At 49.4% G+C, this 24,631-nt stretch overlaps 1 protein-coding gene across 6 annotated transcripts in view; it reads right to left on the bottom strand.

Moving 5' to 3' along the window:
- Window positions 1-24,631, bottom strand: part of SGSM1 (small G protein signaling modulator 1) — a 74,600-nt gene that overhangs the window by 31,000 nt on the left and 18,969 nt on the right. For all 6 annotated transcript variants that reach the window (XM_043498140.1, XM_043498141.1, XM_038373825.2 and 3 more), the window contains exons 3-8: window positions 18,682-18,757; window positions 4,885-5,047; window positions 3,381-3,533; window positions 2,643-2,710; window positions 1,867-2,012; window positions 1,222-1,353 (exon numbers count right to left, since the gene is read on the bottom strand). In XM_043498140.1, coding sequence (XP_043354075.1) covers window positions 1,222-1,353; window positions 1,867-2,012; window positions 2,643-2,710; window positions 3,381-3,533; window positions 4,885-5,047; window positions 18,682-18,745 — 726 coding nt within the window. In that variant the 5' untranslated portion in view covers window positions 18,746-18,757. The remainder of the gene's footprint in view (window positions 1-1,221; window positions 1,354-1,866; window positions 2,013-2,642; window positions 2,711-3,380; window positions 3,534-4,884; window positions 5,048-18,681; window positions 18,758-24,631) is intronic.

Genomic DNA, 24,631 nt, shown 5'->3' with positions numbered 1-24,631 from the left:
ATCTAAAGGCGAAAGAATCGGAACTGTGGCTCCCACCTCCAAGACCATCCCCGCAGAGCTTTATTACCTGTCCGGGTCACAGATTCACAAGCACTGTGCCCCCTAGAAAGGGGCTCCCCTCCATTACCATGCTCTGCTCTTGTGGAGCCATTGGAGGAGCATCTGTCTCATTAACAGATGGACATGATGGCTTGGGTCTGTTTGCTGGGCTCAGGACAGGCAGACTGTGACCTCTCACATGGTGACTTCTCTCCCTCACCGGCTCTCCCCACTAATGCTCAGTGACAGGCCGTCAGAAGTTAGCTGTGAGCATTCCTCAAGCTAGCCTGGCAAGAGCCTGATCTCCGGTCATGCAGATCAACTCAGGATTTATCTTCTCCTTCCCTTGGGAGCCACTCTCAACACAGCCCTCTCTGCCTGTATCCAGCTCCCTGAGCTGTGGGGCCCACTGTAAAAGTGGAGCTCCACCCCAGGCAGGCAGGGTGAGGAAAGACAGCAGACACACATGCAGCCAAGCTCTACAAAGCTGTAGGGCTTGTACCAGGAAAGAGCTCAACAGTTCCTGTCACCCTGGGCTTGCCACACCTCTTCTAGCCCAACCCCCAATCTTCACTATAGGCTGCCAGCTGTGCAGTGTGAACTCTGGGCTCTAGCTGCAGCACCCACCTGTGTCCCGCATGCGTAGCCAGTCTGCTGTGCAAGGACGCGCACCGGCCGCAGTGCCGGGAAAGGAATGGAGATGGCTCGTCTGGCCTACACTCCTCTAAGCGAAGAAAAAGGGGACCAGTTTCTAGTCAAAGGGAAGAAGAAGTCCCCCCTCTTCTAGTAGAAGGATCCCCATCTCCTTCGCTTCAAGAAATGGAGCTCAGCTATTTCACTTCCTGAATTATGCACTTGACAGTCACCTTTTCTCCCAGCCTGGGGCAGGGCTGGATAAAAAGAACAGAGCAGTGTTTTTAAGTACAGTTCTGCAGTCACAGAAAGGTCTTGGATTTCTTTATCCACTAGCTGTAGGAGTACAGGGGTTATGCCCCTTGTGGGACTCCTGCCTCCATGGAGCAAGACACACACACACACACACGCTCTTCAGCAGGTCTGATGTTCCATCTAGCAAAGATGGGCTGACACCCGCTAACCAGGAGAGCAAGTTGGCTTTAAAGCAGCCGGTTCCTGTCCCAAGTTTCACGTGCTTCAACCTTTCCTCGCACACAGGCTACTTACCGGCTGCACCATGACATTGTTTTTGCCGTAGAGTAGTGTGGCTCTGGAATTCTGATGCAAAGACTCCACGTAGTCTCTGGCAGACAGCGACGGCCGGTCGTCCATACTGCCACTCGAATGCCTTTTCTGAATCTAGAAGGGACCACATAGGACAGCTCTGAGAGCTGATTTCACCTCTGCCTACCCCAGGAGAGCCCAGCATGCAGATGGGCTTCAGGCCCACCACAGCAAGAAGGGTCACTTTTCTTTTTCCTTTTTGCCCTCTAGGTCACCAGTTTGACACAAGCGAAGGTCAGCCCTGAACCCATAGAAGGCCCAGGGCTGCAATTCATTTGCATTAAATGCAGCAGACTGCAGCTGCCTTCATTTTTAATCTGGAATTGCCACCCACAGAGATCCCAGAATGCAGTGCTCCGTCTTGCTGCAAGCACCCGATAGCCTCCACAGGTGGAGTTTTGGATCCTGCTGGAAGGATCCTGTTGTTGCAATGATTAATTTACACTTCTCCAGCCTCTCTCATTTGCAGATCTCAGTGCACTTTGCAAGCAGACTAAAGAAGCTTCAATACCACCCAAGTCTCTCCCCCCTCATCACAACGGAAGCCAAGTGATACGCAATCCACCCCAGCTGTCCTCCAACACTCACACAGAGGGCAGGGCGTTTAGTGGGAGAGTCCTGGCGACAGTGTGAGCTGTGAATGCGATGCCTCTGAACCAGTTCATCAGCAGAGGGGTCAGTCCAGAAGTGATCTGCCGTCTTCATCTTGGTGTACTCCAGTGCACAAGGCCCCACTGCACAGGGGTGAGATTTAAAGACCAAGCAAAGGGCAGAATTATAGGGCAACATTTTCCCTCTTGGATCCTCACAGCAAACACGTCAACTCTGACATTTTGGGAGCAGAGAAGGTGCAACCCAGGAACCTGAACTTGACTCCAAGAGAGACAGCCCAATTCCTAGCCTGCTCCAGGGGCCATGCAATGGTGCGCTAGCAGTTGCTCAGACTGGGTTATAAAGGTGACCAACCAGCTGTACATGATATTATCTCATAATGCATGGAACCCCAAGAATAAATCAACAGTTCTGAGCATGTGAAGCCGTGCTTAGTTTACAGCATTCCTTCCAAGTCTTCATTTGAAAATGGCACTTGGGCACATGGAAGATGCATTAATGGTCAGCATTTCAATAGCTAAGAGACCCAATGGCAGCAGCTATTCAGCCTACTCCATCGGCGGCCAGTCGGCAATTATTTCGAGTTTGGCAAGAGTTCCTTTTCAATGTACTCGCACAATTCCATCTGCTCACCTCAGTGGTGGCAAGTCTTGGAGTTCTCATGGAAAAATGGTATTGCAAGGATGCAAGAGGGGTGGGGGTGGGGGTATCTGCAATGTCAGCTCTGAGAGTAGGTTAAAAGATAAAGTTACCCAATAAGGAAGCAAGAATTGGTCCATCTACAGGATCCATCAGGAGAGCTTCTTTCTCATAGTATTTACTAGAAGCAAAGAAAAAACGTGTGGTTGGCATACGTGCTAATGACAGACAGGGCTGTTTTAGCCATAAATTGCCCTATTTTTTTTCTGCTCCTCTGTGTGCTGCCTGCATCTTTCTGCATCCGCTATTGCTGATGAGAAAGGACAGCAGGTCGTTGCAGGCAGTCTTCCCCCTCCAGGGTTAGGCAGGCTTCCTCCAGCCACCATCTCCATCTGACACAATCTGTTCCCGCCCCCTGCCTGGCCCAAACTAAAATATCAGGAGCCCCAATGCTCAGGAACACCACCAAGGGTCTCTAGCATGGGCGATGCCCAGGCAGAGCCTGGCACCTGTCATTCTTTCGCTGACAGCAAAAGGACTTAAAGACTAAGTGAATTCTGCTGGCCTAGTACTAAACCCCCTTTATCTCAGCAAGCTTGTGGGGGAGGGGTCACTGAGTCACAACCCTTGACTACCCCCATTAAGAACAGGGTCCGAATTTCAGATCTTGGGCCATGGCTGAGCTGAGAGAGAAACAAAATTGCATCTGGTCCTGTGGTGCTTTCTGATCAGCAAGGCGCAGGAAAACTAAGCCAGCAATACCGCCAGCCCAGCCTAGGGGACATTGGCTTTATGGTGGGCACTGCTGGGGAGCAGCTAAAAGGAAATAGCTGGCCCATGCCAGCACTCACCTGCTGTTTTCTACCAGGTAAAGTACAATTTTATCCAGGACTTTTTCAAAGAGGGCTGTGCGGATCCAGAGGTGCTTGATGGCCTGGGGAGACAGGTTTGGCAGCTTCTGCACTTTGCGCGCATTCTCCTGGACGCCTTGTACCTGGTTTCGTCTTTGGAGACACAAGGCAGAATACAGCATTGCAGACTTCCTTTCCAAACCAGAGCAGTAAGCTGAGCAATGGGGCAATGAGCTCCCTGCTCCACAACTAGTGCATGGCTGGTCCACTAGCCCTGCCCTGATGTGCAGGTACGGTGTTGGCTGCCTGGTGGGGAAAGCCCACCTGTGCTAGGGACCATCATTTGGTGACAGATCCCTTCAGCTGTTCCTTGTGCTCTTCTTGCTCCTCCTTTCCAGGGAGGCCTGTGTAAGAGTTTTTAGAAGTGACCTTTTTAAACTAAATGACCAGTTATAAAGAAACTGAACAGAGACCATCCAAAGGCACCCCAAGAACAGCTGCTGACTTAGGCCTTGATTCAACAAAGCACTGAATAGGCTTGGAACATTTTGATTTTTATCAGTAAATGTCAATTTCACCATACACATAAACCAATGAAAAACTATTTCTATCCATCATCATAGGAAAGAAAAATGCTGTTTGAGAACTTATTAGAGTTTGATTTAAGAACATAGGTACAGCCATACCAGGTCAGACCAATGGTCCATCTAGCCCAGTATCCTGTCTTCTGACTGTGGCTATTTACTTTGCATATTTTGACATGTGATGTTGACAGTGTTTCAATGGTTATAAAGCTTTAACTTTACGAATCTTAATGTGCATGGTCATTAAATGATTGTCTATCCCCCCCATAAATTCCCACAACCATGAAAGTGTAAATCAATAAGAATAGAAAAATGCTTTAAAACAAACATTGATATTGTCCACTGAAATAATAAAATGAATAAAAATCAAACTCTGCCAAGTCTACATGTAAGCAAGCCATTAAATTCCATGGAAGTCAAGCACCCACATGACACAGGTCTACAAGTTCCATTTTCAAAGGTGACTCAGATGCTTCAGGGCCTACGTCTCCTTGAGAGACTCTGGGATTTGGGCCTAAGTGCTCTGAACACATCTTTGTAAATCCTTTATGACCAGCTTCTGGGGAACGTTTCTGGATTTTGTCACCACCGAGACCCCAGAAAACAGATGGCCTCTTTACAGTCCAGGCACCGTACCTCCAACCTGGTCCCCAGCTCCTCCACCAGAGCCAGGATTCTCAAACACGGGTGCCTACTGTTCAGCATCTGACTCAGTGACCTGGCTGTCAGAGGTGCCACGCGCCTCCAACCCCCACTGACCTCAGCACCTCTGAAAACCGGGCTCTTGTAAAGATGCCAAAGCAGAAATTTTGGTGCCTAACTTTGGGCCCCCAGGTTTGAACATTGTGGCCCAAGTCTCCACCCAGCACGGGTGCAACAAGCCAGCACACAAGGCACTGCGGCGAAAGCAAAAGCCTTACGTGTTCTCGATGAGCTGTTCCAGATCTTGGACCTTTCTAGAAAGATCTTCTGCCAGAGGGAAGCTCTTGCCCACCTTCATGAACAGGGCTGCAATCTTGTTACTGCGCAAGAACCCAGCTGCTCTCCGCTTCAGGCTGTGCAGGACGCAGGCTTCCACAGCAGCTGCAACAAAGCCAGAGGATTACCCAGCCCACCGAAAGCCCCACAAACAGCCTCCCCAGGAAACTAACTGGCCCATAACTCGTTGTCTTGGATGTTTCCTGCAGCATCCGTGGTCTTGCCCTACAAGCGGAAATCCCTGAAAATGAATCCGACTCTCACATTGTGTCCCCTGCCTAAACAAAGGAAAAATCCAAAGACATGCACCTCTGGCCCAGCGGCAGGGACAATCTGGAGGCTATGCCTGCACATGCACCCGTTTAAAGAGAACATATGGGATGTGTGATGAAGTGAGAAACTGCAGACTTCCTGCCTCAGTGCCGGGAGACGGATTAGACCATCTCTCGAGGTCCCTCCAGCCCTGCGTTTCTATGAGCGTAAGGCTTAAGGTAACACAGACACCATCCATAGACAAGAAAGCAACAGGGAGAGGAAGCTGCACTGAAATAGAAAGCTAGCCGCTGGGATTTTGACTCCTGGGAGCATCTCAAACACATTCCTTCATGAAAACGTCTTTACCCTTTATTCCTGCAGCCCTTTGCTCTTGAATGCTAGAGCCAGCTTCGCTCGCTGAGAAAACAAGCTATTGCTGGCATGCCTGGGACCACATTCTGCTCTCTATGGTACTCATGGCAACCTTGCTGATTTCAATGGAGTTCTCAAGTGAGAAGAGTTGGGCTCGTGGAATGGAAGCCGTGGCAAAGCCAGGAAAGGCAGAAATGCCTGTAACTTGAAATCAGGTACATTAAGATCCATGAGACTCAATAGTGTTGATTTATTAAGACACACAGAAAATAAGTGCCTGCCCCCTATATTGCCCCAGTGATGTGTCTGGCTACACCTCCCTACCTGAATGCATTCCAGAGTGCTCTGAGTGAATGCTTTGATTATAGGTAAGGCTGCATGTCTGTTACAGAAGTCATGGATTCTGTGACTTTCTGTGACCTCCATGACTTCTGAAGTGGCTGGTTCAGGGGCTTCCCCCCCACCCAGCACCAGAAGGGGTCCCGGATAGCGTGCTGTTGCCTGGCCCTCCCTCCCCCCCCCCCCACCAGCACCAGCAGGGCCCCCACGCCCTGAGCACCCGCTGCCCCCCAGCCTAAGTTTTAGTTAGGGTATAGTAAAAGTCATGGATCATGAATTTTTATTTACTGCCCAAGCCCTGTGCATGACTTTTACTAAAAATAATCATGACTAAAACATAGCCTTAATTATAGGCCAACAGCTGTGGAGAACTGGGAAATTTCTGACATACTTTTATGAAAAATAGGAGTGACTTGGTTTCCCCTCTCACCTTGTATTGTTACCCCTTGGGAGGGAGGAGGTTACTTTTTCTGAAACAAGACTAGCAATGCATCAACTGAGGGGAAGTCAACTGAAGCATCAACCAACTACTAGAAACTGAATCATGGGGGCGGGGGGGGCAAATAATACAACCCCCTGGACAGTAACAAGGCTGCAGAAGTACCAACCCTTGGGGGGCACTGGCTGGTTTTGACGGGGTTCCAGTGGGGAGCAGACACACAACAGGGAAGCATAGGAAGTGGCAGCCTCGCAGCTGGGAGGGGTCTCTCACTGGATCCAGGAACTGACGTGACACTGACCAGAGGTGTGAAGGACTCTGGAACCTGCCAGTGTGTTCAGGAGGAAGATGGATCACCCCTGGTAAGACAGGCATTCATACAAGCTGTGTATGGTTTCCAAGGTAGGCTTTTGTTCTAAACAAACACCTCGCTTTCTGCAGGCTGGCGGGTCACCGGCGCGCCCTAGAAGCACCCCAGAGAGAACAGGATGCCAGGTGCTCAGAGGCTTGCTCGGGCTTGCTAAGGTGATCAGGGAGTGGCAGGAGGAAATTGCATCTTAAATCCCTGGTCTGGCGGGAAAGGAACAGGTGCCCACCCCGAGAAAGGTGGCGGCTAAAGTAGGGTGCCCTTAGGAGGTCACAAAGTGGTCACCGGTGCAGTTACTTCAGGCACTGCGACGGGGTCAACAGATGAAAAGTGCAGCCAACACACTGGACAATACGCAAGCCCTTTCAGTGTCCCTGGCCCTGGCCGCATTGCTAGCAACAGGCTGGGTTCCCCGCAAGCAGACAGAACGTTTCTGTATGTTCAACAGGGGTTTTGCTTCCAGCTCTCCTGTTACCCAGGTCACCATTACCTATAAACGTGCTGGCCTGTACATAGATGCAGATGTTTATACAGTAAAACATTTGTGGCTCTCAATCTTTTATGTGAGAGTTTCTCACATGAAACATCACAAGGATTTACACCAGTTTGGATTTATACCATGTATTAAAAAGTGGACAGCAGTGCACTGGAATGAGCTGGCTAGTGTCTGTCCCTGCTGCCCTCCACTGGACAGAATCAGAACCGCTTAGCTGAGTGTCATGGGCACCGCGGGGCATACAGCTAACCGGGGACTCGCCTCTGGCCCCAGTAGTGTTTCTGGAGCAGGAGAGCCAGAGTTCCATCCCTGCTCCCGCTGTGACGTTCTCAGTGGCCAGCTCTCACGGACACTTTGTGAAGTCCTCGGCACCTATAGGTGTGTTACAATATGAGCAAGGGAAACTGAAGGATTTCCACAGTAATACAACAAATTGGGCAGTTTTCTAAATACGAATCACAATTCTTGGAGCTAAGTTTGTTCCTATAGTCTGCAGGTAAGAGACTCTAAATACATGGACCCCAGGAAGGCCAGCTTGGGTTATTAATTCATTTGGAATGAAGTGACTTTCTCCCCAGCTTTAGTGACTCACTTTACCAAGGCAACCAGTGTCTTGTATTGCAGCAGCTGGTGCACAGCACGACCCTCTCCAAGCCAGCTCCACATAACACGCGAGTGTCCAGGTTTGCTGGAAGGGGATGTTACATACCCAATAAAGCCCCCAGAGAGAGCCAAGGAGAATCTGGTATCTGCCGGTTCCTGCAGCATCCCAAGTGACAGAGGGAACCCCCATGAAGTGGTGCACAGCCCTCACGCTGACCCCTGGCAAAGGGGCAAATTAGTCCACAGCAACTCCTCAGAGAACAATGCACCCGAACACTGATGCCACTGGCAATTTGCCTGGGGTTTGAGCCTCTAGGGATGGGTGAAATCAGGATAGATGGCTGGTGTCAAACAAAAAACTTACTCAGTAGGTTGATCAAACTGCTGGAAAATTACACAACCCAACCATGCTATAAGCTAGTGATCTGGGTGAAGGTAAGACAAGCTTTCTGGCAAACAAACACTGTTCCTTCTCTCCAGAAGGACACACAACAGAGCCAGCCGCACAAAGGATATTCTGCGCCACCTAAGCAGAGGCATTTGTGTGCTTCCTGTGTTTGTAAAAGTTTTTTTTTTTGAATGGCTGAGCAAGTCTACGGAGACACTCACAGGCATTTCATGCAGACCTGTCATCGTCAGCTCCCATGTGGCTCCCAGGGCCGTGAAAGGAGGCGTCACATTATCTCAGCATTGCTTAGCACTACATCTGAGCTCACCACACGGAGTAAGCAGAGAGTTCTCAGCTGTGAGGGCGTGCAAAGTACCATCAGCCCTGATCTGACTGAACAGATAAAAGCATCAGATGGGTGACCGGCCGAGGCCCGTTCGCTCAGGAGATCCATTCAGAGCAGCTAGCTGTATTTCTGATATTTCAGTAATGCACCATATGAACACTCCCCAAGTGCAGACACCACAGACAGCACAAACCTTGCTGGGAGGGATCCCCCTGGCCGAGAGTTTGACCGCACTCACACACCCACAGCTGGCTTGCATCACAGGGCTCAGGCTGTGGGGCTAGAAAACTGCAGTGTAGCCATTTGGGCTCGGCTGGAGCCCGGGCTCTGGGACCCTCCCCCTCGCGAGTCCCAGAGCCCAGGCTTCAGATCAAGCAGGAATGTCTACACTGCAATTTTATAGCCCTGCAGCCCAAGCCAGCTGCTCCGGGTGTTTTACGGCAGTGTAGACATAAGGACAAGCTGCAGTTTGACTGCAGGATAATTACTTCAAAGTAAGACTGGCTTGTGTTATTGGCTCTAGGATCTAAAAGATCTACGGGGCTGCAAGATCCTGCAAGTTTCCCTGGAGTTTACCTGCACATAGCTGAGCGGCTCACTACATACAGGACAAAAAGAAAAGGAGTACTTGTGGCACCTTAGAGATTAACAAATTTATTAAATTCTACATACAGGACAGTTACACAGAGCTGGCCCTGCAATGCCATGTCCACCACCTGTCTTCGTTGTTATAGTCCCATTTCATTTTCCTGTGCCCAGCTGGCACTTCACACAACGTGCTCCAAAGACAATGACTGGAACTGCAGGGAGGCATCTCCAATCATCATAACAGCCTCTTGGAAACTCAGGGCAAACCCCCAACCCAGCTGAAACCAAGGGGGCAAGCTAGCCCTTGAGGACGCATGCGTCTCTGCGGGATGAGACTGCCCCTTGCAAAGAGTGGATCTGGCCCCACTCCCTTCGTTACTCCACCAATGGGGACAGAAATTTGACTCCTTGAGACCGGCAGCGCCCAGTCACCCAGGGCTCTTGCATGGGTCCCCCTCCATCCGGTGCTCCTCGCATGCCATCGAGGGCTCCCACCATTCGCCTGCACTTCATTCACTTATTTTCTCCTTGCTCTCTGAAGCAGACTAGCTTCCATTTCAAATGCCAGCCCGGCCGTGCTCCACTGCTCCCCACGAGCAGCTGGGCACGCAAAGTGCTGCAGAGAGCAAATTACCAACATCCGCTCTCTAGTGCTTCCAGCTCTGTCAAGTCACTTGTCGGCCAATCAGTCATGCTGCCAGTCAGCTCCTTAGCAAGGCCCAGCTGGATGCCTGATGTCAAGGGCTCATGGGAACAGGCACCAATCAGACGTGGGGTAATGGTGCGGCTGCTTGGCCGGAACAGAGCAGTGGACCCTCTTGCACCAAGGAGAATTACAGACAAACCTGGCAGACATGCCACTGGGAAGGCAGCCGGGCATGATTTCCACCTTCTCATAGTACAGGGGTGCTTTTATATAGAAGAGATCTGTCGGGGTGGGGAGAGGTCTGTGTATGTGTAAACAGTTTGTTAATCGATAACATGTCAATAGATGGAGCTCACGGACATGCCAGCAACGTACCTGGGTCCTGTGGGACGGTAAGCACACATCCACTCCTCCCCTCTAGGGAGCCCTCTTGTGCCTGTACGCAGCAGTCAAGGGACTGTCTCAGGTGCCCCGTCCCATGTTCTCCCTCAGACCTGCAACAGCCTCTCTCACCTCCCGATTTCTCCCTTGGCTGTTCTGTGGCTTGGCTCCCTGGCCAAGTCACAGAGAAGTCTGAACCCCTTCCAGGGGAGCACAATCCAGGCCAAACATCTTCAAATGAATGCAGCTTCTGCCCCACTCGGGCTTTACCACAGCTCCTTCATTGGCCCTACCTCAGGGCTTCCCTCCAGCAGCCTATCCTGCCCCTGTAGTGTGCTTTCCAGGTTGTATCCTGCCTGTTAAACCACAGCCCAGGGCTTCTCTCTGCCAGAAAGACCTGTCTTCCCCACGGCCTCCCCAACTGAGCTCCCTCAGTCTACTTATAAGGCCTAGCTCCGCCTCCTCTGGCCAGGAGGCAATTAATCACCCGCCAAGGGCCAAGCAGGAGTAATTGTGTTTCTGTCCCTTGCCCTGCCCCATCATAGGGACCAATAACATGCCTTGCATTGGCACACTGCAAATCGTTTCCTGCACACAGCACTTACACCTCGAGCCTGTGTTGAACCCTTCTGGAGCGGCCCACCCTCATCTTGCACAATAAGGATGCAAAGCTTTGGGGTTGCTGAGGACCCTTCCCCTCATGGCTGTTCCAATGGCCATGATGACCAGCCCCCAAAAGAGAAACTCTGGAATCACCAGCTCAGCATTTCGAGCAGGCTGAGAACATGGTCAAAACAGGAGCCATTTGATCCCCACAGCTATCGCTGTGTCCGTGTCACTGAAACAGGCTCCTTTTCCCATTGACAAGGAACAGGGCTCATTGAAGACAGGGATTTTAAAAAACAAAATACCTTCCCGCTGTTTTAATATCAATGCTGCTGACGCTCATAATTTCATTGCAAATCCTGTGGTATTTGCTGTTTTTCATGAAGCCCCAGCTCCTAGAATCACAAAATGGTGTGAAAAGAAAAGGAGTACTTGTGGCACCTTAGAGACTAAAAATTTGAGCATAAGCTTTCGTGAGCTACAGCTCACTTCATTGGATGCATCCAATGAAGTGAGCTGTAGCTCACGAAAGCTTATGCTCAAATACATTTGATAGTCTAAGGTGCCACAAGTACTCCTTTTCTTTTTGCGAATACAGACTAACACAGCTGCTACTCTGAAACCTGTCAAAATGGTGCGAGAATCTCTGCTTTCATTGGGGGCAGGGGGAGAGGGAAGATTTTACCCTTATGGGTATGAAGGAAAGCTTGAAAATGTGACCCAAGTGCACTTGAAAGGTTCAAAAACCAGAACTAAAACAAAACATTTCTGAAAAGTCGTGATGTTTTGGGCCTGGCTCACGATTTTTGAATGCTTGGGATTGGTGTTACTGTATTAATCTATAAGAGCGGCAAAGAGTCCTGTGGCATCTTATAGACTAACAGACGTATTGGAGCATAAGCTTTCGTGGATGAATATCCACTTCGTCGGATGCATGTATTAATCTAAACAGCTTAAAATAACTCTCCTTACATCTCTCTCTCTCTCTCTCTCTCACACACACACACACACACACACACACACAAAATGAAGTTTCGCAATAAGGTAAGTACATGCAAAGATATATTATAAACTACAATCTCCATTCACCCCCAAAATATAATCTGCAGCAAAACAAACACACACACACACACACACACACACACACACACACCATGTTTTGCCCATAAATGCTCAAACATCGGGCTAGTTTTTATTCCTGGTGAAATGTTACAACGGAGTTACACCAGGTGGGAATCTGGCCTGGGATGTTTAAAATTGCTCAGCTGTCCAGAGTAAATGTAATGTATTCAGACTAAAACATGGAATCTGACCACAAGAACTATTTACACACAGGACAGCCATTAGGAACAAAATAAACCCTAGTATCATTGAGGACTCATTTTAGCTTTTTAAGGGAGCGTGGGACTTGACAGGTGTCAATGTAGATTTATCTTCCACAAACCTTGCAGCTCCATAATTGGGAAAACTGGACTGCTGGGATCAGCTGCCCTTTTCTGTCCCCCATAGGCTTCATTAACCAGGATTTAAGTAAGAGAAGGAATGGGAGCGCTCAGATCACAAGGGCCAAGTTTGAGAGCCCTGCAGAGGAAAAAGGGCAGCGCCACATGGAAGGCATTTTGCTGATTAGGAAGACGGCATTCTTTATAAAGCTGCCTCCTACCACAGCACGCAGGGAACTGCACAGAATTGAAATTGAAATTGCAGCAACAGACGGACGATAGGCTGTGAACACCCAGAGCCATTAGCAAACCTGGTAGCATCATTAAGGTAGCCAATGAGCCCCTCTCCTTGCCTCGATGCCTCAGCTCTGTGGCGCAGAATGCTATAAATAGTCCCTGGCCGTGAAGCTTCGCACTGTACAGAAAGCAGCGAGTGAGTCACACCTGGAAGTTCTCTTTTCGAGTCCCTCTCTGCTAACAGCGTGTTCAGATACTTAGGACTGGAACATGCACTTAGCTGCCTTGCATCCCGGAGAGTGGGAGAAGGGAAACGAACAGACCCCAGTTGCTTTCAGAAGCTAGAGATGGAGGTTGGGCCATTGCCTCTCTGTTTGTTTCTATAGATAGCAAAATCGGTCGGAAAATCTCCATTCAATAATGACAGCCACAATGCAGGAACCTGAGCATTGTATGTGCAGAAGAACCATGATGATGCCCAAAAGGAACATGACAATAAGCAGCTTATGTAAGATACACTCTGCCCCCACAGCTCTGCCACAGCCCCCTACTTTTCTAGCCCTGGGCCTCCACACAGCTCTGCATTTCAACTTCACCTCCCGCATCCTCTATTATTTTACCCCTAGCATCCCGCAAAATCTGGGCCCGTGCACCGCAGCCCTGACCCACAGCACCACCTGTTCCTCCTTTCCTGGGCTCCATGCACACAGCTCCGCCAATGCACCTTGGTAATGATCTCCTGCATCCCCTGCCCTGATGCTGTTCCAGCCACACATCCTTGTCCCAACAGCTTTGGCTAAAGACCTCAACCTTGACCCAGTGGTGTCAAATTCTGCATGTCTCCTTCATGGCTATTAGAAACGGCTACACGGCTGATAGCCTTGAAGCTCCCTGTTGGAGCTTTGCTTTCCTGGCAAGATTAGGCTGCACTGGAGCTGGTCTTCAGAGAGAACCTTGTCTTCCCAGACACTATGGGTTTGATTTCCATGGGTGCCGAGCTACCTCAGAATCCACTAACACTGATTGGAGCTAAGAATGTTCTGCTCAGCACTTCTGAACCTCTGGCCCAGTTTCCCTGGAGCGAGTGCTCTCACTGGTTTGCAATTGTGCCAGTATTCAGAAGAACACACAGTTTCTCTGGGTTACGGTGTGTTGCAGAGCTACCTGTGGGCCCTATATCAGACATTCCCCAGTGAGGAATCCAAGAATCGAGTTCAGTTCAAGAGACTAATTCCCAGAGAAACCATGTTTCAATGATTTTTGTCCTTAAAATCCAAGTAGTTTCCTTAGGCCCCAGCTAGCTACCAGAACAACCTTCCTATCTGCAAGAACCCACCTGAGCAGCAGCCTAGGACACTGAATGTCATTCCAATCTAGCGGTGCCTTTCACGGCTCCCCTCGCTGCAGATGGTAAACCTCCATCCTGCAGGGCAGGCTGGTTGTCAGGTCAGGAGAAGAGGGACAGGAAACCGTTTTGAAACATGGATGAAGCTGATTTGCCACTTTCCTAGCACTTGAGAATAGAATCATCCAACTGGAAGGGATCTTGACAGGTCACCTAGTCCAGTCCCCTGTACCAAAGCAGGACTAAGCATGGCCTAGACCAGTGGTCACCAACCAGTCGATCATGATCTCTAGTAGTGAAGCGGGGCTGCCGCTAAGACAGGCTCCCTGCCTACCCCCAGCCCCATGCTGCTCCCCTGTGGCCCCTGGGGGAGGGCAGGCGGCACATGGCTCTGCGCACTGCCCCTTTCTGCAAGCACCAAATCAAACAGGTTGGTTCCCTGTTGGGTGGCCTCCTCTGGATCCCTGTTTCTACCCTATGACTCACACCTTACCTATGCTCTCGTTCTTTGTCCTCTATAATTAATTGATTTTGTGGCTCAGGGGCTCCTCCCCTCATCTGAGGGAATGGGCCTTTCAGTGAGCTGGCAGGCCTCTCCGAAGGACTTGGAAATAGGCCAGCAATTATCATCAGCAACAAACTCAGTTCTGTCCCAGTCCAGACCAGCCGCTGCTGAACAAAGCTCCCACCGACTGCAAGCCCCAGAATGTTTAAAGGACTGTTTCTGTGGCGCATTTGTGGTCACGCACAACCCCACTGAATTCTCAGGGTTTCGTCAGTCGGAAGGTAAGGGTGGAACAGCTGAATGGCCTACAATGTTTTGATGACATGTTCATTGGCGAACAGAGAGATAAATACAGAGCTTGCAGCCCAGGCCAAAGGAGCCTGAGACATGAGCTGAGCTACTGGTTTACTGATCAGACCCCACGGCTAGAGGTTGCTGCTACATGGTGCTGGCTTCTTTGCACTAGGCAGCGTGGAGCAGGTAGCCTGCTCTCACCAGCTTGTGTTGCCATAGACACCGCACCAGGAGTCCTGCAGCAGAGAGAGAATCGGCCATGAAGGAGAAGAGCAGCATGAGTAGGCTCAGAATGCAGTTTCTCCAGGGTGGGCTAAGATGCCTTTTTAGTGGCTCTCTCTTCAAGAGAGACACGCTGCATGGAACAGGGACGGGGCAGCAGGGAGAAGGCAGTCAGACTCCCCGAGGCACCGCTGTGCGCACTTAGGGTCAGAAGGGGAAATCCTGCTTCCCTCAAAGAGCTGCGCTGCCTTTGGGTCTGTACCAAGGAATCCGAAACAGGAGAGCACCATTCTTTAGGACAGAACATCCTACTCTGCACAGCAGGCCAGCGTAGAGATGGGGAAATCCCCACCCCTCCATGCCCAGGGATAAGAGACATCCACATCACCAAACCTCACAAAGCCAGACAGTCAGCAAGCGCCAGCTTTGTGCGGTGGGGTTTGGCCCCGAGAACTGCCCTGCAGGATTTCCAGAGGGCTGTTCACGCTGGCGCTGTCACATGGCACTGGAACCTCCTGGCAGCTGCAGGATGCTGCTACAACACTGATACAAACAGGTGCCAATGCTACCGGGGGGGGGGGGGGGCCAGTTTCCAGAATAATAATTCTGCTTTTAAATAAAGAAATGCCTCTAAAAAGGCGATTCCACATTCCCACCAGATAGACAGAGGAAGGAAAATCCCATCTCACACGCCATCAGAAGAGCTGGCAATTGGATAAGAGATCAGGAGCCCTGCAAAATAATCCAAATCCAGTGGACTATGCACTGGCACTGACAGAAACAGAGAGGGCAAGGGCTAAGGCCTCTGTGCCTGTTTGAGAGCAGAACCAGGAACCCCTGAGAACAGAGGTATCTGACAGGACCCCGGATAGATTCAGTGATCATAACACAGGTTTCTGCTTTATACAGACCACTTGCAGGAAGGGAGTATAAATAGATTCAAAGCAGAGGGGCCTGGAGTAAGTTGCTACTGTGTAGTTCTGCTCCTAGCTCAGAGAAGGACAGAGCCTATATTTCTTGCTCTTCTGTTACCCAAGGCCAACAGCTGAGACGAAAAGGGAGCAGACAGTAGATGGGACTTTATCCAAAATATTCCAAAGCTTTTGGGGAAGAGATATTTTGTGTGAGAGTGAGTGTGAGAGTAGGGTTTGCGAAGTTCAGATTCCACCCTGCTTAAAGAGGTGTGACTCCACTGGCTTTTGCCGAGTTGCACCCACTTACACTTGGGCTGAATTCAGCTCCTGGTATCTAGGTTTGTCCTTCCCCCAAAGGGGCACTTTCCACTGTCCATTGGATTTCTGGGTCCCTGCCACGGCTGCTATCAGCACCACTCAATGGCCTGGGCAATCCAAGAAGCTCCAGGATCTGCCTCCCAGAATGCACCTGTTGTCTATTAGCTCAGAGGGCGGGGCTCCAAAGGTTGACTCCACCCCTAGGACTCCCACATGCTGCTGCTGCTCCTCCTATGCCATTGGTCGGGCTACACTTCTGTCAAACAGCTTCTCTTAAAGGAGCCAACCATCTGTGATGGGAACCAGGTATTCGCTGCCCCTGCCAGAGGCCCCACTGCCTTGGCACACCACGCCCTCAGGAGGGGCAGTGCAGCGAGTTCAGACCTCCAGGGGTGGTCTAGAGAGGCCTCCTCCATGAACAGCTGTAGGCAGAACCAGCGAGAGTTGGTCCTCCAGCACCTAGAAGGGCTGGGAGCAGGCACAGGCCAATCAGAGCCCAGCAGGGCAGGTAAAGACTGGCTGCTTCCACTGGGGCCTGTTTTGGGTGAAGCCAGGGCAGGGAAGGAAGACTCTGGCTCTCCCTACCCTGACCCAAGGAATCTGACCCAGAAAGGGGCCTCACCTTGACAACACTGACTTGGATGTCTGAGGGACGAGTGTTTATATTAGGGACTTTAATGCCCAAGCGGCTAATCTGAATTAAGATTTAATTTCATAGAATCATAGAATATCAGGGTTGGAAGGGACCCCAGAAGGTCATCTAGTCCAACCCCCTGCTCAAAGCAGGACCAAGTCCCAGTTAAATCATCCCAGCCAGGGCTTTGTCAAGCCTGACCTTAAAAACCTCTAAGGAAGGAGATTCTCTCATTCTCCATTTGTTCACATTTGGAGAACTGACCCGGCCAGAGCATTAGGCCACAGAGGCGGTAGGCCATTGCAGAACCAGGACACAGGAGTGTCAGAGAGGAAGAGTCCCTGCATTGCCACACCCTGACACAAAGGGGCGTGTGCGCTCTGGTGGCAGAAACACACCAGTACCCTCCATTCCAGGCATGTCATCTTTGCCCGTCTATACTGGCAAGATTGCCCTTCGGTTCCTGTAGCCTGAGACCACAAGCTACTCCTGAATTCTCAGTAGAGAGAGGCTCCAGTCACAGGGTGACTGGAGGTCCTGATTTTATAGGGACAATCCTGATATTCAGGGCTTTGTCTTGTACAGACCCCTCACCCCCGTCCCAATTTTTCCCCGTTTGCTATCTGGTCACCCCATCCAGTCATAAGAGAAAAAAAAAATATTAAACAGGGATAAGTAATGGGACAAGTCAATAGAAAAACACCCGGTTTTGCCTCTTACATCCCTGAAGCTCATTTCTGATTAGCAGCAGCAATACTGCTAGAACCACCACCACCCCCCTTCTCTCCCAAAGAAAAGACATTGCAGCAAGTGTACTGACCTATGAGCCGAGTAATTTGATTTGAGGCAATTGCCAAAAAACTTCTCCAGCCCAGAAGTGCTAGCAAAGAGGGAGCGAGGTCTGCTCCGTTGAGTGAGCTTCCCAGCCACTGGCTACTGCAAGGGGCTATTAGTTCTGTGTGACCTGCACCCTGCTCATTAGTGGATGTCTGCAGCCTGATTATTTTATCTCCCAAGCTGTGTTTTGCCTGGTTGGCTTTGCACCATGCAGCTAGAATACAGACAGACCCGCAGTCATCCAAGGGGAAGGGTTAATGCACCAAAAACGAGGCAGTTTACTTCCACTGCTGTACTGGTATGTGCAGAGCACACACAAAAAAAAAATCACTGTTGGTAAGGATGCTCCTAAAATCTCTTAGAATTTGTTCCACAATTCCTGCTGCAAACTCACCTCCAGGCCCACGTCTCACACCAAAGCCAAGCAAAATCCTTAGGGCACTTTTTCATGCTTTGCCTGGCTGTTCTTTTAACTGGCTGATTCCGGTACATGTTTTCCAAATGTCAAAACTGTCACTACACCTGGAAAAAGCCAGGTATTAATAGGCTGAGTACTGAACCTTGTCAAAGACCAGATGCCGAAAACTGAACCAGCAGAGGAGGTTGGAGGCAGGTCTCACATACGATCTCACTGACATGATTTAAAGGATTTAAAACCTTCACCACACATGCTCCCAGTTCCAACATTCCCACCCCTACGCATACCATTTATAAACAGTAAACAGATGCTCGCTCCAAGCTCTGGCTCTCATTTACATACATTAACAGTCCATAACAGTAAAATTTCAAATATCAGATAGTGGGGCCTCTGTTCAATCCACTTATAAACGAATAAAAGACACTAAGTACTCCAGAGCCTCGTCCGCCTATCTTTTTTGTTTCTGTTTACAAAACTAGACAGATGACATCCGTGTCCTCCCCTCTTCCGATGCCTCCAATCCATTTCAGTGTTCCAGGGGGTAATTTTGCTGACAAAAGGATTCATTTCTTGGGCCTGACACTCATTGGTCTTAGCACAAGGTGCCATAGAAGAACAGCTAAAATGGGAAGTTTTCAGACCAGCATGATGCTGAAATGCAGCAACAACTGAACATGGAGACAGAGCTGGGCTGTCAACTTCTTAGAGAGTCAGTTTCTTTTCTGCACCCTGACCTTGGAGACTTACCACAGAATGAGATGATGTGGCTACTGTCCTCATGCACAAACTTCCTCGTCACAGCTTCCTCCATAATCTGCTTCACCTGTCGAAGCAAGGAGATAGTTAGGAAAAAGCCTGTATATGCAAGCAACATAACTGGGGCAGGACAAGAGAACAACAGACAGCTATACGCTGGAGCAGGTCTGACATGTTCCATCCAGCAGAGGGAATCAGAGAACATCTGCTCAACATCTGCATGGGCCAAAATCCCAAAACTCAGAGCACCAAGCTATTTAAGTGCTTGAGTTTATAACACAAAGGATCAGTAAGGATCTCTCTCTCTGCTGTCCTTTTTCTCTGATGGCCACTAGCAGGCCCCGTGGCCGCACCCAGGTTGCATGATCTCATGGGAAGCCACAATCCATTGGCCTGCCAGGCTCCACACAAGCCACTTGAAAGAGCGATGCTATAACAAATGAGGCAAATGATTTTGCTTCATTTATATTTTCTGAGAGGCCTTAGACCAGGAAAAGGGAGCAGAAAATTAAATCCAGAAATTGAACAATATTCCGTTAAAAAGAGTCAATCAGGGTTACCAAATCCAGCTTTAATACATTTATGGTATTTTTTTATGCACTCCTGTTTTGTGCGCGCTTGACAAATTTCATATCATGCAGCTGGCCTGAACAACCTGGAACTAGCCCATCAAGCCAGACTTCAGTGAATCAGCTCTAGTCAAATGAGACTGGGATGGTAATTTGCATAGCAATGTAATCAGTGCTGAACCCTGAGTGACGGAGCCTATATTGTATGTGACATATTACTGGCATTCTGTTCAGTTCACTTTATTAAAGGGAACCTGTCAAGTAGGTTGGACATTAGGGGCCGGACATTAAAAAAGGAACCTACATAATTATGAGCAGATTTTGAAGGCACAAAATGGGAGGTCAGATGTAAGAGTCAGACCTAAAATGTTTCCTATGGTACAGTGCCATGGGGGCAGATGAGCGACTGTGGCAGATCAAGGCACTGGCTTGTCTTAATGGCTCCAGAGGCTTTAAGAACTACTGATGTTGGCAGAACCAGAAAAGAAACAGCCCATATATTTAACTAAGATCACTGTCCTTGAAGCTTTTACACAGCCACCTACTGCATGCAGCACTCGCATGAAGATTCTTCATGCTTGTCTCCAACACACACTGGGAGCCCTGAGAGAGTAATAAGCCATTGTGGAAAGTGATCATAAATGTATAAAATCAAGAAATAAGGCCAACACATCAGAGCACAGTCCGAAATAGAGTGTGTTGGCAGGTCTAGCTCCTACTCCTTTCCAAAGGGAATCTGTGCACAGTGTATTTATTTTCAGCTTCCTGAGGTTGGACCTTATTGGCCATTCAAACAACGATGGAAGAGTAAACTTCAGGTAACTTTCCCTCTATGCTTCACTTTTCCTAGGATTTCCCTGGAGAAACCTCTCTGTCCTAGACCCTAGTCCAGCTTCTGCCTTGGTGGTGATGCCATGCAATAACCACAAAATTATAACTACAGCATTTAATCTTTGTGGTCCTAGATTAGATAAAACCAATTTAAAAAATCCAATGCGTCTCTAAAAATATTTTTCCCTTCATGGTTCACTACTGAGCAAAATTAAGGTTGTTTGGGCACTTGAGCTATGCATTTCTGTACATTAACATGGTTAGATTTCTCTTAAGTATAAATTTCACTCTAAATTTCGTGGGTTTATAATGGTTGGTTTGGGGAGAATTACAACATTCCGGTCATGCTTCTTACCCTTCAAATTCCTATTACACTTATGCACACATATGTGTGCACACACCCCTTTCCACTACAGATTTTACAGATTGTTCAGCTCCAACATCCCTGTAAGCACAAGAAGTGGATTTGATCTCTGCTTCCAGAGGAGATGAAAATGGGGAAAGGGAGAGAAGTCCGATTCCAACTTAGGACGCATTCCTTTTGATGAAGTTCAAAATAATTATATGCCTTGCACCAAGTCCCAGAGCAGGGAGATTGGGATCTTGTCAGGCTTGCTAGGTGGGAGTCTTCACAGCAGAGAGCTGCTTAATTTTCAACCTCTCTGCATTCAGCCTCCAGCCCAGGCCGCTATCAATTGCACTGTGATTCTGTTGGCCATTTCCAAGCAGCGTTATTTCTGTGACAACTTCCTTCCTTCCCTCACCCCCCCCCCCCCGTGCATTCCCCAGGGGCTGGATTCCCTGTGGAGGAGGAGGTGGTTTCTATGAAATGCAGTTACTCTTATCTGGAATCTAATAGGGAAGAGATTGAAAGGAGCCTCCAAACAGATGCTGCGGCTAATGACCAGAGATGCCCAGGTGTGCACTCACACCAGTGCAGGCTCAGCAGAGGTTCCAGCCTCCTGCTGCTCACATCTAGGGGATGAATGTTCGCAGACCCCAAGGTGACAAACCAAAACTCACAGATCTTTTCCTTTTAAGCTGGAGGTGAGCAAACAGCCATTGGAGCTAAATAACCTGCCCCGACAAACAGGGCTTCAGGTTGTACAGTGGTTAAGAGCCCAGTGTCAGAGCCCTGGTCTCGGAATGCAGAGTGGTTCTATTCCCACTAAGGTTCCTGATTCCCAAGTCCCTCCCCTTTCTCTATCTCCGTTTCCCCCTCTGTTAAATGATGAGAAGTCAAACACAGACTTGCTTCACAGGGGTGCTACAAGGCTTAATATTTGTCATGCACTTTGAGACTCTTGCTTGGAAAACAACCGGGAAACACAATATGTTATTAATGAAATAGAAGCAACCCTGGACAAATGGGCACTGACAGCTACCCATACCCTGTCTCATGCTATAAAGTCTTGGAGTTCACTTGCCCTGTTGGTAGTTTGCCCTCCTGGCGTATCATTTCCTTGCAGTGGTGACAATGTCACACAGACCTCACTTGGGAGAGGCCAAACCCTGCCAGCTGATGCAACCAACTAGAGGAACGGCCCTCACTGGGCATCCCCCAGCACCCTGGCTCCCACCAGGATATGTCTGGTGCACGTGCCACAGCCTCACCCGGGTACCTCTAGGAAGGTCTGTCCCTGCCAAGTCAGAGAGGAGTTCCCATCTCTCTCATACAACTCAGTGCAGCTCTGGTTTACACCCCCAGCTAGCGTCAGTGGCCACAGCAGTCAATGAAGGTTCAGCTGGGTATCTGGCCTTTCAAGTCTGAAATTATTTCTTTTTACCAACTTCCAAGCCACAGATTCTCTTTCTAGTTTTTCTAAAGCATCTTGCTGTTCGCTCTTCAGTGTTATGACAGGCAGCAAAATTCACTGTGGTGCTTATCGTGTGCATGAAATGCTCCACTTATAATGATGCTGATCTCTAGGAGGGTCTCTTAAGAAGCTTTTTTTAAATTTGTATTTAAGATTTGACTGAGCAAAACAACATATGCGAGACACTTAATGATTACCATTGGGAAAAATTAAACTCCTTCAGAAGAATTACCTATAGTTGACCCTGCATAACTGTCAGCTTGAGTTCTTTTCTGAATACAGATATTAAATAAAATCTGCAAAGCCAAATCCACCCCGGCCTCTTGAAGCAAAATGGGTCAGCTCTCAGTGTGGCTCCACCTCCTACATGTGTGGTGACTAATAGAGGCTGTTCTTGAACCCAGGAGGAAGCAGGATCTGTGAAGAATGATTTCAGCTGTGTCCCAGATGGTTTAAATTGGCTGACACTGAGTCAGTTACTCTCAGCAGAAAATGTAACAAATGAGAAGACAGGCCCTAGACACCTGCATCGAACTTGGTAGCGAGCACTTCTCCCTTTCCAGGAGCTGTGAGGGATCACGGGTGCAAACCCAATTCCATGGGTCCTCAGGCAGCCCTAAGACCACATCCACCACCCATGCAGCGAACGTGGGCTGGTGGACCCTAGCTCACCAGAGGTACCGCCCACGAAGCTTCTGATTGGAGGAGAGGTCTGGCCTCTCCGATTGGCTCAGATTTGATATACAAGCCAGAAGGAGGCACAGGAAGTTGACTATGCAAATAGGTGAATCCTTGGATGGCTGCTACATTGGACCCTGCCTCGCTCTTGGTCCCGGCCTTGTTCAGCTTCCCTGCTTCTATGTTCCACCTCTAGCATCTGACTCCAATGCTAACCCTTGGCTTGACTCCTGACTCTGGCTCCCAACTCCTGCTCCAAGCAGACCTCTAGGCCTGAGCACACTGCTCTGACCACCTACGTCCTGGTCCATGGCAAGAACCAGCGGTGGCTCTCCCACCACAACAGGAAGGGGGGTCTGGTGGTCAAGACACTGGTCTGGAAACTTGGATTCAGTTCCCAGCTCTGAGGCAAAGTTCCTGCATGATGGGGTCTCTGGGCCTCAGTTCTCCATCTGCCAGAGGAGGAGGTTCACTTTCCCTTTTTTCCACCCTTTGTCCATCTTCTCTCTCTAGACTGTTAGGGTTTCTGAGCCTTGGCCATAGGTACAGCACCTGACACAATGGGGCCCAGGAGGAGGATGGCTAGGGCATCTAGATGCTAACAATGTTGCTGCTGTTATACCTGCAGTCCCAGTTGGTCTGAGAGGATGAAGAGACAAACCGTTAGGGCCCAAGATATATGAAATCAGACCTTACGGTGTATAGCAGAGACTCAAGGCTGCAAGACAACACCCAGGACAGGAAGAAGCTTGAAATGCTGGGAGATTCGTTTTGTTAACTTGCAGTGCGTACACGTGTCCGTACTTTCAGTTTCCTGACTCAGCACTTCTGATGTCAACAACTCACAAGAATGAGCAGTGAGAGCCCCCTAGGTCTGCATGGGACTGCACTGACTTCGAATTTGAAGTGAGCCACGCACATCAGCCTGAAGGACAGGCAGGGCGCAGGGCATCCCTCTCTCCATCCAGAGATAACAAGCCAGCTGGGGAACACATGGCTGGCCTTCAGATGCTGTGGATTCTGCCCTGCTTTGAGAGCTGTTGCATTTACCGCATGTTGAGAAGCAGCTAATCTGAATACAAATGACCAGCCAACGTACGGAACCCTACCACTGGCCAGGTAAACAACGTGCATACGACCAAGTGTCCAGCCAGTCTCCCTTTACCCGCACTGCAGCTACGGTGTTCACAAATGCAACAAGGGCTCTTCTCCCATTTGGCTGCTGTCACTTTCCCAACCCCCCACTCTGCCCGCTGCCCTCATCTCTGGCCAAAGGCTGCAAATTTCCATCCTCGCTTTGAACCTAATTCTGCCCCCTTCCCTAACAGTGAGCAGTACCTGCCTTGGACAGCTGTCCCTGGGAACATCATGACGAGGGGAGCAAGGCTGTCAGGGTCCAGCTCTATGTTTAATAAGATCTTGGATGTGGAAGTGGCCCAGCAGTAAACACAAGGACGGACCAGGTGTAACCTTCATTCTGTGCTTCACTTCCATTGCTTCAAGAGGGTTTTGTTCAAAGCCTTGATAAAACAGATGGTCCCACGAGACCAGAATGGGGTGAGACGACTTACAAGAATGGGAAATGAGGAAAGTTAACCAAGAGGACTCTCTTCAATAGTCTGGATATTAGCTCAGTTTGGAGTTTGACTCTTGCCTAATCAGATAAATTAGAGGTGGAAGAGACCTATTAGGTGCCAGCCAGTATCCCAGGAACCAGTGCCAGGGTGTCTCTACAATGGACACTACTGCTTTGCCCAGTTTAGTTTTAAACGTTGCTGGCAGTGGAGTTTCAACCTCTTCCTGTGGGACATGAGTCACCAGTCTCAAGGCTCTCACCACTCCATTCTTCCTAATATGGAGACAAAAATTTCTTTGTCCTAATTTCATCCCTTTGCTCCTAGTTATACACTCTTGCCTGAGCCAGGGGCTATATACAGGCCTCTTCCCTCCTCCATATCTGGAGTATGCAAACCTTTGTCCACTTCCTTCTAATCTCAGGTGTAGTCTGACCAGAGTGTTATAGACAAGGGCTATTCCCTTGCCGTT

Source organism: Dermochelys coriacea, chromosome 15 (genome assembly GCF_009764565.3).
Source record: "Dermochelys coriacea isolate rDerCor1 chromosome 15, rDerCor1.pri.v4, whole genome shotgun sequence".
NCBI classification, from domain to species: Eukaryota; Metazoa; Chordata; order Testudines; family Dermochelyidae; genus Dermochelys; species Dermochelys coriacea.
This window is presented reverse-complemented; position numbering and strand designations above follow the sequence as displayed.